General features: G+C 41.1%; 1 protein-coding gene across 8 annotated transcripts in view; it reads right to left on the reverse strand.

The window, feature by feature from the left end:
* Positions 1-967: 967 nt before the first annotated feature.
* LOC131524278 (spectrin beta chain, non-erythrocytic 4-like) overlaps positions 968-14492 on the reverse strand; it is an 87232-nt gene continuing 73707 nt past the window's right edge. For 2 of the 8 annotated variants that reach the window (XM_058751242.1, XM_058751243.1), the window contains 13 exons: positions 14170-14374; positions 13820-14086; positions 12566-12700; positions 12173-12417; positions 10476-10662; positions 9922-10006; positions 9624-9820; positions 8346-9145; positions 7254-7314; positions 6912-7171; positions 5837-6007; positions 5699-5741; positions 968-4312 (listed from right to left, as the gene is read on the reverse strand). In XM_058751242.1, the coding sequence (XP_058607225.1) occupies positions 4079-4312; positions 5699-5741; positions 5837-6007; positions 6912-7171; positions 7254-7314; positions 8346-9145; positions 9624-9820; positions 9922-10006; positions 10476-10662; positions 12173-12417; positions 12566-12700; positions 13820-14086; positions 14170-14374 (2890 nt within the window). In that variant the 3' untranslated portion in view covers positions 968-4078. The remainder of the gene's footprint in view (positions 4313-5698; positions 5742-5836; positions 6008-6911; positions 7172-7253; positions 7315-8345; positions 9146-9623; positions 9821-9921; positions 10007-10475; positions 10663-12172; positions 12418-12565; positions 12701-13819; positions 14087-14169; positions 14375-14492) is intronic. The other 6 variants (XM_058751248.1, XM_058751246.1, XM_058751249.1 and 3 more) reach the window with 6 other exon arrangements.

The following is a 14492-nucleotide window of genomic DNA, read 5'->3' on the forward strand; positions in this document are numbered from 1 at the left end:
TAACTCTCCAAAAGCGGCATCTAGTGGCAAAGAATGAATTTGCATTTTCATTCAGACCAACGCGAAAATCAAGTTTTCCCAAGTCTGCGCGCGCAACAATTGGGCGGGAAATATGCTAATTTTTCATGTTGACGTCAACATGAAACGGCTTGGGATTCGTTTTAAAAAGGACTCGTTTCACACTGTAAAAATTTTTTTAAAAAGTTGAGCCAACTTAAAATTTTAAGGCAACCAGCTTCAGCAGATTTTTTAGTTTTCTCAACAACAATAAATTTGAGAATCTCCCACAAAAATAAGTTGAGCAAACTCAAAAATCTGCTGAAGCTGGTTGCCTTAAAATTTTAAATTGGCTCAACTTTTTACAGTGTAGGGGCACTTTAATATAATATAATATAATGCAACACTATATAATAGGACAAGCGCAAACGCTTAGAAATTTTCCTCAAATGTGTCTTTTTTGCATATTAGGAGGGAATCGTTTGTTTCTCATTTTGAATTCTGTCGATTTTATACAGGTTACTTCGAAATAAGAGACAAATTGAATCATTTAATCAAACGATTCGTTCAGAACATTTGATTCATTCAGAAACACAGCCAGCTACTACTGTGTTGATTTAGAGAAACAACTGTTGATTCCTGTAGTTGCTAAAATAAACAATGTAGCTGGAAATACTGTCTAAAAGAATTTTAAATTCTTGTTTATCAAACTCAGGAGATTATGTGTGAAAATTACAGCTAAGGTAAACTATATTAGGTTAAAATGTTTTGGAGTACAATTATTTACCATGATGTACTTCGAGTTTGAAGTTTGGGAGTCTTTGAAATGTCAATCTTTATGTTTCTAGAAAAATCACAAAAACGAGGCCGCACGCTGAATAAGTCATATCAGTCCATGTTGTTGCTGAGTGCATTAGCCATGTTCCTTTATCAAAGCTAATATATGAAAGAAAAGAAAAAAACTACAGACTATACCGCAAATCTCTTCATGTATGTTCTGTTTTCTAGAACAAATTTACAGTTATACATGGTTTAACAAATTAAAGATAATTTACACACATAGTAGCCTACTTGTAGTTAGGCCTTTACAAGGACATGAAGGTGCTAATTACAGAACAAATGAAAAAGGAGACATTTGACATATCACAAGCTGTATTTTTATCAAGGAATTAACTGTACAGAGTCAGTCAGGATCTGAATCATACAGCATTCATTCATTCATTCACTGTTTCCATGTGTATTAGTGTCACCCTTGAACAGTGGCTGTGAGTGAGAATGAGAGTGGTTTCATCATGCACAGCAGTACCATTACAGGGACAATGTTATTCATGCAACCTGAATTGCCCAGTTTCCTTTCAATTGATTTCCTTTGAGCTTTGGAGAAATAACCCCACGGATATTCAAAACTGATATTAAAACCCATAAAATGTTCTTATTTCACAGCAGAAAAAAAGAGCATTTTTGTTTGTACAGAAGCAATTACAATTTGTACAGGTCATCGAGCTGCTGAGCTAAAACCAGTGGTGCTTAAGGGTCTGAAACTATAGACATGACATGGGAAGCGAGTTTCAGCCGTACCCAAACATTTAAAGAGGATAAAAATATTACTATGAGGGTTCATCTGCCATAAAACCTGCTTAACGTGTGATACTGTATATATAAAAGTAATTAAACAACTTTTAAGAATATAGACATCACGAGAAACTCGAAAAAACAGTGGCTGAAGTAGACAAGGCTATTAAACCATAAAACAATATGTATTTACTGTCGGGGGTTGTGCTTTCTGTTGTTTCAATGGATCAGATCCTTCTTGGATTTAATAACATTTTATAAATGTTTCCAAATGCTTCCGGTTACACACAAAAGCTTGTACTGTACGTCTCAACAGTTTCACGTCCATCAACTTGCATGTGACGGAAGCAGCAGGTATTAAATGTGTGTGTGCATTTGTATGAATGAGAGTGCAAGCTGGTGGCATTCGTGATATTTTAAAATAAGTAGTGAAATGAACACATTGTTTTATGATACTTGTAGCTGAGCTGATCACAAAACACAGCAACTCGTCCCAGACCCTCAAGCACCAATCCTCCGCTCACAATAGCACTGTGCAATGGGGCAGTAATTTAGTGCAAAGGAAAAGTTGCATAAATTTTCTACTTGCAAGTGTATACATTATTTCCGTTCGCCACCACATTGGATACTTTTACTGCGTACCCTCTGCCTGTATAAGTTATTCTATTGCATAAAAATAGGATTTTTTTGTACCAAAAAGTAGACTTGGAGACAAAACCAAGGGCGTCAAAGGAAGAGAAATTTAGACCCAGACACAGAAAGCTCTTTCGATATATATACAATGCTTTAAGATTGTATAGAGAAATGAGAGCTGACAATTGTATATTTAAAAGCAGGGACATTACAAAAGCATTTGCATGATGCTCTGTTCAGATAAAGGAACAAACATGAGCTTGCAAAGAGAATACGACTAACTTTTTGATTGAAAAAAATGGTATATGAACATCATCTCCTCCCTCTCAATGATTGGTTTACATTTCTCTTTACAGAAAGAGGACCATTGCTTCTAACGTAATTTAGCTTCTTTTTTTTTTTTTTTTTTTACATTTAAAGATGACGTGTTAAGGACTACAGTTGACAGATTTTAGGACAATGAGGCACAAATATAATACCTGAAACCATTACGTTTCTGTTTAACACACACTTTTGACATTTAATTTCAACCCTGTATGCTGCATGAAAAATCGCATGTCTTTATGTAGTCACAATGTAGTCAGCTCATTTGTGTGCATGTATATGTATGGATCTCAAAAGAACCAAATTGGATTTGTGTCAACATCTGCAGAGCTGTCTAAAGCATGTACCGCTTTTCTTGCAATATACCTTGCATTTTTGCTAGCTATGGGCTTTCTATACTATTACCTGCGGAACTACACAATTCAAAGACATATTTATCCCAGCTTCTGCCAATCGGGAGACAATCACATAATATCTACATGGCTTTCAGCTGCCATCTTGCAAACAACACCAGTTAAATCAAACGCCTGCATCCATTTAGCCCTCAGTGCAATGCTTGGAAATAATGCTGGGAGAAAGTGACAAAAGGAAAAAAAACTTGTGGAGTTTTACAAAACAATCAGTTCTGTGCTTGGAAGACATCTGAGTATAAATAAAATGATGTAAACCCGATCTCGCATTCAGAATGGCTTGATGACGAATACGATGTGTACATGCATAGACACATACACACAACTGATTTGGTAATCTGTCATTAAAAGAGCAAATGAACTCACACTCGACATTTAATGCATAATATGAGATAAATGGTTGAGACTTGGGAAAACTCATGTACGAAACCAACAAACCCTAGTAATCAAATCTGAGAATACACACTCACAGCAGGTGAGCTGCTTCCCTTTATTTGAAACAGACCATTTATTTCTTCAGTTGAAAGTTAAACCTTGTAGGCATGCTCTGATATGTCATACGGCGTTCAAACATGTGGTCTACAAAGTGGCAAGACGAGAATCAAAATCGTGTGGAAGAGCCAATGAATACAAATCAACACTTTAACAGTATAAAAGAGCAAAACAACTTACAAAATAAACAGACAAATCATGCTCTTCAGAAAAAAGACCAACCTTGAGAAAGATTTTGGCATACTTCCATTCTCTTCAGCGCGAGATTGTATTGAACTGATGTTGAGACGTATAATATACAAAGAGAGAGACGGGTACACATACATATGGGTCATCTTTTTCACAGACGGATTAGAAAATAATCTTCATGAGCTACTTTACTATAACATCTTTCTCTTTTATCCTCCATTTGCCTATGCTATCAGTTCTTTGGCCCATATGGAGCTCCTGAATTGTCATGGTCCTCGGCAGCCACTAGAGGCGCTCACTGACACATGAGCTCCGTGCTCCTCCAAGTTGCCTGATTCCATACTCAACTGGACAGCAAGACATAAAGGGAGTTCACAGTGACGCCTTCGTTTCCTGATCCTGTCAGAGCACTTTCTTGGATTTCCGAAGTCCTGGCTCCTGTCTCACTGCTATTGTGTGCCTCATTTCTTCTTGCCTGTTTTTTTCTCAGGCTTTTCACCCTTGTCTGAGCGCACAGATCCCCCGTCGGCTCGGTCTGACTTTTCCCCTCTTTCCGAACCGCCTGCCCTGCTGCCATCCCTGCGCGTTCCCTCGTCAGTAGATGAGGTAGTTGGATTGGTCTGCCCCCGTTTGGCAATCTCTTCATGCTCACTTATACTGCTGTTTATACTTGTGATCCAGCTTTTCAGATCGTCCTGCAGACCAAAGAGAGATTGAAGACTTCACGTAAAAAGGTTGACCTGAATCAATGTAATGAGCTACAACCAGGACCGCTCAGAATCAGCAGAAAGAGGGACCCCCATAGAAAGCTTTGGAGATTTCTACAGAATCAAACGACCTGTCATTCACAAAGTTCTATACATTCCCCAACCCTGGTGTTTTTCTTTATTAAAGGGTTAGTTCACCCAAAAATGAAAAGTAGCCCATGATTTATTCACCCTCAGTGCATCCTAGGTATATATGACTTTCATCTTTCAGATGAATACAATTGGAGTTATTTTAAAAAATGTCCTGGCACTTTCAAGCTTTATCATGGCAGCGGGTGTTTTTGTTCAACAGTCCAAAAGAAGTGCAATGAAGCTCCGGTAAAAGCTCCAGTAAATAAAGGCCTCCTGTAGCGAATCGATGTGTTTTTGTAAGAAAAATATCCATATTTAAAATGTTATAAACAGTTTTCTCTAGCTTGCATTAACTGTCGCACACGGAAGCAGGTCCAGCGGATGACGTAGGACGTAGGCGTAGCACATGCGCCGGTGAGAAGTGATGAACACGGAAGCGCGAAAGAGAGAGCAAAACAAAACACATGAATTAGAAGTACACAACAAGGATTTGTAAAGAAAAATGTCAGAGGATTTCGATATAAGCCCAGAGGAGACTGACTTTCCTTTGCTAACGTAAGGAAACGTTCCTTCATTTGCTCCTGTGTAAACAAATGTTGGTTCTCGCGAGACTAGCATATGCTCACGGTGCATGCGCTACTTATATGTCCTACGTCATCCGCCTGGACAACAGTTAGCACAAGCTAGAGAAAACGGTTGACAAAATGCATCGATTCGCTACAGGAGGCCTTTATTCACCACCGGAGCCCTGTGTGGCACTGGATGCGCTTTATTGGACTTCTTTTGGACTGTTGAAAAAAAACACTCACCCACTGCCATTATAAAGCTTAGAAGAGCCAGGACATTTTTTAATACAACTCTGATTGGATTTGTCTGAAAGAAGAGGATGCCTTGAGGGTGAGTAAATCATGGGCTAATTTTCATTTTTGGGTGAACTAACCCTTTAAATATTTACATTTATTTGATTAATGCTTTCTGCCAATAAGTGTGTAGTCTGGACTACAAGCTGGTGGGACTGGCTTGGTCAGGCTAGTTCAAGCTGATAAACCAACTTAAAACAGCAATAAACCAGCTTCTACAGTATGCTACGCAAGTCAGCTTTTCTGAAAATGTCAGAAAAGATTTAATCTAGGCCTGGTTAAAAATTTATTACAGACTGAATTAAAGTCAGCCCAAAATTAGTACAGAACTGAAAACAATTTAAAAATCAACTAGGATACAAAAAAAAGAAAAGCAACTCACCTCATCTTTAGCATGGAACAGAAACTCACTTCCATCCTTAGTTCTAAAATTATAAAGCAAAATGAATGTTATGCAAAGAGAGCACTACACAAGTAACCAATCTTTTTGGAAAAGCTAATGAAAGTGCTAATGAAGTACTTGAGAGTGAAGACATTCTTCTTCTTTTTGTAACCATTGTTGATATCACAGGCACAACGGCTCAGGTTGATAAGCGGCTCGTTGTTGTAAGGTGTGGAGGTGTTCTTCGCATCCTTATAGAAGCCCAGCTCACCTTTATTCAGCACACAGTACAAGTTCACCCAAGATCTGCTGTAGTGTGGGAGAGACGGCAGAAGATTTGACCATCAGAGCCCAGATGACACCATGCACTAACTAGCTACTCACCTACTGAGTCTGGGATGACCAGCCTTTACGACTGAGCAAGACCAAACTGCTGCAGAAATCATTAGACCTTTAGAAAGAGACAGACAGACCATGGCTTACCTTTGTAGAGAGGGAGAAGAACAGTCAGCGGCAAAGAGTGCATAAGAAAGAAGAGAGATTTTGGTTAATGAGATATACTGCAACGTAAACGCAAATGCTAGTATGAAAATGGCTTCAGTGGACAGGCAGATTATGTGCAAATCATGCTACAAAAGAACAGACAGCCATTCTTTTGAGTTCCTTAAACTCCTCAATGCAATGAGTTGTTTTGTGTCTTGGGCTGCAAAGGTGGCGTATCCGGTTTTATACAAAATGGCTGTATAAAGCTGTGAAGGGTGAAGGCTTCATACCTTGCTAGCCATGGCTTCAGAGACCCAGCATCTGTTGGTCTTCTGACACAGTATCATCCACCATCCAAGCTGATTTTAGTATTACCATGCAAGTGGCAAGCAGTGCTAACAGCTAGCTATTTTCTGCCATTGCTGGGTATGAAACTTGTAATCAGAAATGACAGCCAAACAGCTGCTCCTCAGTTTAACTTCAGGAAACATTTTAGGCTCGTAAAGCATTCAAGCATATCCCAGTTTGACTTGAAACTTGGTGAAAGAAAATAAGAGCTGCCTTGTAATAACAAATGTTAGTGCTCTAAGCATAAGTAGCCTACGCAATGCTAATATCAACATTAGCATAGCTTTGAATAACCAATCATACTGATTGGCATATTTAGTTTAGCCATTTCCATGCTATTTCCATGCCATGTGCCCATAATTTTTAGACCACAAAGACCCACCTGTTCGAACTCTTCTTTTGGCCTTCAATGTCTACTTTGCGGAAGAGGAACCCTTCACGCTGGGCCATATGGGTAGCCGGCTGGGGAATTGGTGGGCTGCTCTGGGCTGGTGCAGACCTTGAGCGCCGTGTTTCGCCAGCTGTTGGCTCCTTGGGTCGTGGTCTTCTTCTCGGTTTGGGTCTGTCACGAGCACGTGGTCGGTCCAGTTTAGAAGACTTCTCAGGAATACCATTGGGTAGACGTGGAATCTCTCCTCGGGCCTGAGTTGGAAATAAACAGTAATGTACATGTGATAAAATGTAGTTTAAAACAAGATACACAAACATTAGATTGTCCACACACCTGTGCTGCTTCTCTTTCCTGAAGCTGCTCCACAATCTCAGCTAGCGTTGACCTTTTTTCCCTGCCAACATAAAAGGGAAATTTTGATTGAACAGAACAGAAAAAAGTTGCTTGGCTACTCCAAAGTCAATTGGGGCTTTCGTACCGCATAGTTCTAGGAAATCAGTTCTAGGAACTAGCCAGCATGTTGGTTTCTAGAGAACCAATTTCCCCCTTGGGCCGTTTTCCTGGTTGCACGTCAGCGACGTCTTTACTCGCACCATTTACAGACATCAACAACTGCTGGATAGAGGACGCCATGATCGGAGCTGTTTTTGTTGTGTTTCTTGGGTTTCATGATAACGGAGGTGAAATGTAAACGCATTATTTACGTTACTGAAAGAGCATGAAATTCTGACTAAATCGTCTATGACAACTTGCAGTGTTACATTTCGTCAAGGCTGAGAAAAGAACACAACAATGCCATCATTGCTATTTTCCATGTTCGTGGAGTAAATCTTTTTTTACATGGCTTTTTAAAAATACCAGGTGGCCAGTGTTTTGTGTGCGTTTGGCCAATCAGCACACACTTACGTCACTGATAGTTCCTATGTAATTATTTTAGACCCTACTCTGAAGTAGAAGCTATAAATTAGTTCCCCCAAGCGGAGTTCCTAGAACTAAAACCGTTCCTAGTTCCTGCGGTGCGAACACGACAAAATTCGCAAACTTCCACCAATAGTTCTAGGAACTATGAAAAGGTTCCACCGGTGCGAAAGCCCCTAATATGGGAAAGCATTTACAATCCTTTTACGTCCTTCATGTGACAAGTTAAACAGTTCAACAGGCAATGTACGAGAAGAATTTATCCATCTGGAATCGACTGGATCATGAAAAGTGAATGTGCAGTCGAGAAGTTTTCTTACAAATCTGTCCGTATTTATTTGAACCTCTGCTTGCTGTGAACTGACTTAGTGACCAGCATGTGGAAGCTTAAAGGTGATGTCCACATTCAGGAGAATCTCAACATATCAGTATATATCAGCAATGCTGTGACGTTTGTAATGTCTTTTGTAATGTTGTTTGTTTGTGATCACAAATACAGTCACTCACCCGCCACCAGAGCGTCTGTCCGACTGCTCCCTGGCCTCCTGCTCGCTGCTGTCCTGTCTCTCTGGTCGGTGTCTGTCCCTACGCCGCACCTCATGGCCTTCCTGTTCACTAGACGTCTGTCTCTCGAGCCTCCTCTCTGCCCTCTCAGCTCGTTCCCTCCACACCTCCTGAGGCAGCTCGTCCCTGCGTGCCTGAATCAGCTGCTCAGTAGACAGTTGTCTCTCCATCCGCGACTCCCTCGGTGGGGGATGCTGCTCCACCAGAAGCTCTGAGCGACTGCTCCCGCTCCCTCCCACCATGCTGTTAAGGCGTTCCCTTCCTCCGCCTGGCTCCTGGAGCACCACCTCTGCCATTACGTTCTCATGATACCGCTCCCGTTCCTTCTCTCTCTCCAGCAGGGGGTGGACCACCTCATGGATATGTTCGATCTTCTGCTGTGGGACTTGGACCTTGAATTCCGTTCGCAATTGGGTGACCTTGTGCTCCATAGCAGTGCCCAGTCCTGCAGCCACTCCAACAATCCCAGAATTCCTGGCTTCCTGAAGGCGATAAGTAGCAGCTCCATTCATGATGGGAGTGTAGTTGGCCACAGTAGAACCTAGTCTGCGGGCCACGGAAGAGGGAGATGGCTGAGGGGTGATGCGCTCCACCCGGGCCTCGCCCTGTTCGTATATGGTCTGTCTAATGATGGAGGAAGGGCTACTGCGAGCAGGAGAAGAGTCCTGAGGGTCCAAGAAAACCTTCCGTCCCAGCAAGGGAGTTGGAGGAAGCTTACTCTGCTCTGCTTTTATCTTCTCTACCTAAATCGTTAAACAAGAGAATGTGTTATTATTTATACACCCAAAATTCCATTATGTAACATTTATAAAAAGACATTATGCTATACACAATTTACCTTTTAGTAACACTTTTTGAATTTCAGTAGGTAGTCTATTGACAAGTTCAAACTATAGTAAAATTAAAGAAAAGTTTCCAACTAGTAAAAACTGCACAAGTAGAATGTTATGATAGTGACATCAGTGTGGATCTGTTTTGCTGTTATTAATGTTGCTCAGGGGTTGCTTGAATCATGCTCCTCCAGGGCCACTATCCTGCAGAGTTCAGCTCCAATCCTAATAAAAAAAAAACTGAACCAGCTGATCAAAGTCTTCAGAATAATTCAAAACTTCCACGCAAATGTGCTGGCCAGGTTGTAACTAAACTCTGCAAGACACTAGCCCTCCAGGAGCAGGACTGGATACCCCTGACCCTTGGGTTTGGTTGGCTGGTCTCTCTTACTGTGGTAAGACGACGTAAAGAGCTGAAGCGTTCTTCCCACGTGGCCGCAGCTTTGCGAAAAGATTCATGTCTGCGAATCAGCTGTTCAACCTCATCCACGCTGCCGCCCAGTTCATTACTACTTAGGAAGGGTTCCTGAGCAGTGAGCCAGGCCTCTGCTACCACTGCTTCCTGAGCAAACTGATGCACCTCCAACACTGAGAAGGCACAGAAAGAGAATGATATGTTGGGAAGCACATGACACCAATTACATAATTTATGCATAATGTTTGTTCTCCATTAGCCTCATTTCACCCACTCTGCTGCAACTCTTCCCAGTGTTTGTCCCATTTCTCAGTGAGCTCTTGCTGCTTGGCCAAAACCTTCTCCAGCTTTTCTTTAATCTGAAACGGTCAATACTTCGCAGTCAGGTACAGACAGAAGACAGCTTGGAATATCTTTTTAGTCATCATCTCTTAGACCAGAAACATGCTTTACACAAGTGCACCAACAGAGACAGAAATGCAGGCAGTTACATCGTACATACTTATTGTGCTTTCTTGCATTGCTGTGGCAGTAACAAACCACCATATTCAGGGGGGAATATTATTATTTGGGTCGCTACTTAAAAACATGCCAACTTCAAGCATCTTTTTGAAAGAGAATATTGATTGTAGAAGAAATGTTTATGGTAATACACACTATAGCACCCCTTCTGGCAATGTTGAGAATGCAATATGTAATTGCAGTCTGAAACATTTTGTACTACAACAATGCATGAAATTAAACATGCATAGAGTATGTTTTGGGCCTTGCAATGATTTCAAATTTCCAATAGTTTCTGAACAAGTTGTGCTTGCTGTTTTGTGTCACCTCTTCTGATGCAGGGTTACGGGCGGCCAGTAAAGTCTTGCCCATCTCGATACACTGTAAGACGCTCTTGTTTCTGGCCTCCACTTCACTCTTGAGGCTCTGGTGATAGTTCATCAGGACCTCCACAGATGACACGTCCCTGCAAGCACCAGAGACCCCATATCCCATTAAAGCTCTGAGGAAAGAGCTGACAGTGAGAGGAGAGAGAGTTATTCGAGCAAGAATACATGGGCCAAGTCTGCCCATAGAAAGAAATAGCAAAAGAAGGCCATTTTGGCACCATGAAGAGCAGGGGCGTCATGCACTCATTATATTTGAGGGGGCACGAGTTGGGGGGGAGGGGGGGGTCGTCATGTTACACACAGCAGCCACAACAGCACTTATGTTTTATTTGTTTTTTCCTTTTTATTCGAAACATTCCCAAACGCATTAACTATATCATGAAATATCTTGATTCTCACCTTTATAGATTATATTAGTTGATCTAGTGGGCGATGGTCAAAGTAACCTAATAATGTAATCTATTAAATAGGCTATGGGTGTCATGCCATAACATATTTTAATACGACTGACTTTATATTTAATGTGAATTTAACATTGAAAGTTAATGTGAATAAAAACATTGTAAGTTAGGCTACTAATCATAACACTTTCATTGTACAGAAAGAGCAAAGAACATTTTTACTGACAGAATTCAAGCACTCTCAAAAACTCCCATTAAAATCACTGAAGCTGTTTACACTATGAAATGAATAACTATAACTCATTTGAACGCCTCTGATTGGTCATTGCATTCATAAGCTCAACAGAATCGTGTGTGATTGGTTATAATGCATAGCGCCAGCCAGCGAACGCAGATTTGAATTTAGCAGCTAATGATATGACACACTGAACGTTTTAATCACGCCGGTGTGATCTGTATTAAATATAGAAAATATGAATCGACTATTTTTTGTCTTTTGGAAGCTGCATTCAAAATCCACTTGGCTCAAAAATCACTTTGAATGGGCATGACGCCTCTGATGAAGAGTGTCCATAAATGGCTCCTGAGCTTTTGCAGTATCACCGGTTCTTCGTTAAGATTTTCTAAATATGCCAAAACATATGCACTATAGCTCTGTTCCAAAACCTAGTAAGCTGCCAACCTAGACCTAAGCATTTTAAGGCATCTTAGGTGTGCTCCCGATGCCAGCAATATTATACTATGATAACATCTTTTGGCAAAATACCTTGCATGTACCCTTTACTCCAATACCTTTCATACTTGCATGTATAATAACTCCATTGGAATCAAATATTGACTATCGGAATATTTCTACGTTATTTTTAATAATTTCTACGTTAAGTCCTCTGTTCATTTCCCATAAATTAGTGTTTCAAAAAGGTAGTTGCCTATATAGGTACTGGACAACACAGCAGCTCAGTAAGTTTTCTAACAGATCTATTGTGTTGCCATACAGTGCTCCTAATGGGTACTAGTATGCTTAATCGTAATATGATGTACAAACACTATTGTGGTTCATGCACTTACCAACTTATCACTTATTTGTGCTCGCGGTATGATACCTATAGTACACTCCAGCGGCCACAGTGGATGCTCTTCAGCTGACCTGATGCAAACCTTCATGCATTACAACGATAAAGCATCTTAATGAGCTCCTATAAGCAGAGAGCAAGTGTCCCAGCATGTGTCCTACCTTGGTTTCTCCCCAGTTCCTATCTGACAGATGATGCTGTCCATCCACATCAACTGATCACGCACCATCCCAAAGAAGCGTAACTTGTCTGTCGCTGTGGTGATCTGCATTCGGCAGTCCTCACAGGATATGAGCAGCTCTTTCCATGTCTGCATCACTTCATGTTCTTGCATGGCAATAGCTTCTGCTTTCTCCCCGGCATAAACTGTTCGGAGCTGGGCTGCACTCTCCTGCAACTGTCTTACCTGAGGAAAACAACCCTCTTTATACAAATGCTGCCACTGTCATGAACTGTATTTTATCATCAAGTAACTAATGATATCTACAAACTATCTACAAACTTTACATATTTATCTTTCACTCCGTGCACAAGGATGCGTTGCATCAGTTCACCTGTGTAACAAGTAGCTGAATATCATGTTCAAAAGTCTGCATAAGTCTCTGCAGAGTGCTGGTATTTGAAGTGCCTCCTTGACATGCACGAACCTCAGGTAACCTCCGCTGCTTATCCTCGATCTGTGCTAAAACCTGAAACACACACACAGACTCATGCTATTCCACACCTGCAGACACATGAGACCACTGTGGTCTAAGCTTTCATACAGCATGAGCACTGCTCCTATTTATCATGTACACACAGTAAACACACAAACAGAGCTTAGACTCAGTCTCCTCAACACCTGCAGCAGAAGAACAAACATGCCTCAGCATTATCCCACAAATACCACAGTAATAAAACAAAATATATACACAAAAAGCTTCCCAGGGCATTAAGGAAAACTAGGACTGTTATTCAACCAATAATATCAGGTACACTGCCCATGCAACATTCTTGGAAAAGTTGAGATCCACTCCATCTACATTTTGATCATCGTTCTGAATCCGATCCAGACGTAGTCTTCGACAAAAATGCACATTTCTCAGCTTTTTGTTCAAAATGCTTTTTTTAGGAAACTTGCCCACATTCAAGTGTCGATAAAGAGAAAATGCATGAAGCTAGAATAAAACATTTAATTTAAAAGCAGAGGCTCTGTTCCTTCTTCTGACATATAATTGCACATTCAGATATTCATAAAACAAAATATTCTGGAGGCCATGAAAATTTTGTGAAGATAATAAAAAATGCTGGCATTTTATGAAACTATCTGTTTTATTGACATGCATCCATCCAAGCAACCATATAGCAATGCATTAAGCCAGCGTTTTTCAAAAAAAGTTGCCGCCCTGTTGAAAAATCCAGCATATGCTGGTTAGGTATGTTTTGAAGCATGGCTGCTGGTCATGTGCTGGTTCTAAGCTGGTCCTGAGCAGGAGCCAGTTGCTTAGGACCAGCACATGACCAGCTAAGGACCAGCTTAAACTAGCAGCCATGCTTCAAAACATACCTAACCAGAATATGCTGGCTTCTTTCAACAGGGCAGCAACTTTTTGAAAACACTGGCTTAATGCATTGCTATATGGTTGCTTGGATGGATGCATGTCAATAAAACAGATAGTTTAATTAACGAGCATTTGAAGAAAACCCCATGAGCAATAGTGACAGTGATAGTTAAGTATAAGTACTAGTCATAATAATGATGGCCTTAGCAAATCACTCAATTTAGATGACTTAATTAATCTGATGAAAGAATTCTTCTTTCTTCATACCTCTCGGCAGTCAGAGAAGAACTTGTGTAACTGGTGTGAAGCAGCGAGCATCTGTCCTCGCGTCTCCATCAGCTCCAGCAGATCCGCCCAGGCCTCGTTCACTCCATCCTTCCATTCAGCGATGGTGGCTGCATCCGCATGACCGTAATCAATGAGCTCGTCAACCATCTGGTTGACAGCTGTGACCCTCTCCTGCCCCAGGCTGCCAGTCTCCGATGCAAACTCTGTAAATTTCTCCTGCAGAATCTGAGGATCAGGATTTGAGTGCTAAGAAACCACGGAAGAATTACAAGAGCTACAGTTGATCATGTTTAAGAGCAGATAAATATGAAATAGCTGAAGCAACTGACCGTGACATGCTCAAAGTCCTGTCCGAGTTCAGTGGAGCTGGCGATGACCTCCCTCTCTGCTATCCACTGCTCAAGTTCATCCACCTCTCTGTTGAGCTGATAAAGCCAGTACTGCTGCTCCAGACGAGACTTCCTCTCCTCCGACAGGTCCTTCAGAGACACGTACAGCCTGTCGATCTGAGACTGATGCTTACTGATCTGCTCACTGAGGCACAAGCACACACACACACATACTTAGATTTCATTCAAAGGAAGAAAATCAGTGAAATCTGTTACTCTTGAAAGCTGTTATCACTGGAGTACAAAGAATGGCATCTGTGATT

The sequence above is a fragment of the Onychostoma macrolepis genome, chromosome 18, assembly GCF_012432095.1.
Source record: "Onychostoma macrolepis isolate SWU-2019 chromosome 18, ASM1243209v1, whole genome shotgun sequence".
In the NCBI taxonomy this organism is placed as follows: domain Eukaryota; kingdom Metazoa; phylum Chordata; class Actinopteri; order Cypriniformes; family Cyprinidae; genus Onychostoma; species Onychostoma macrolepis.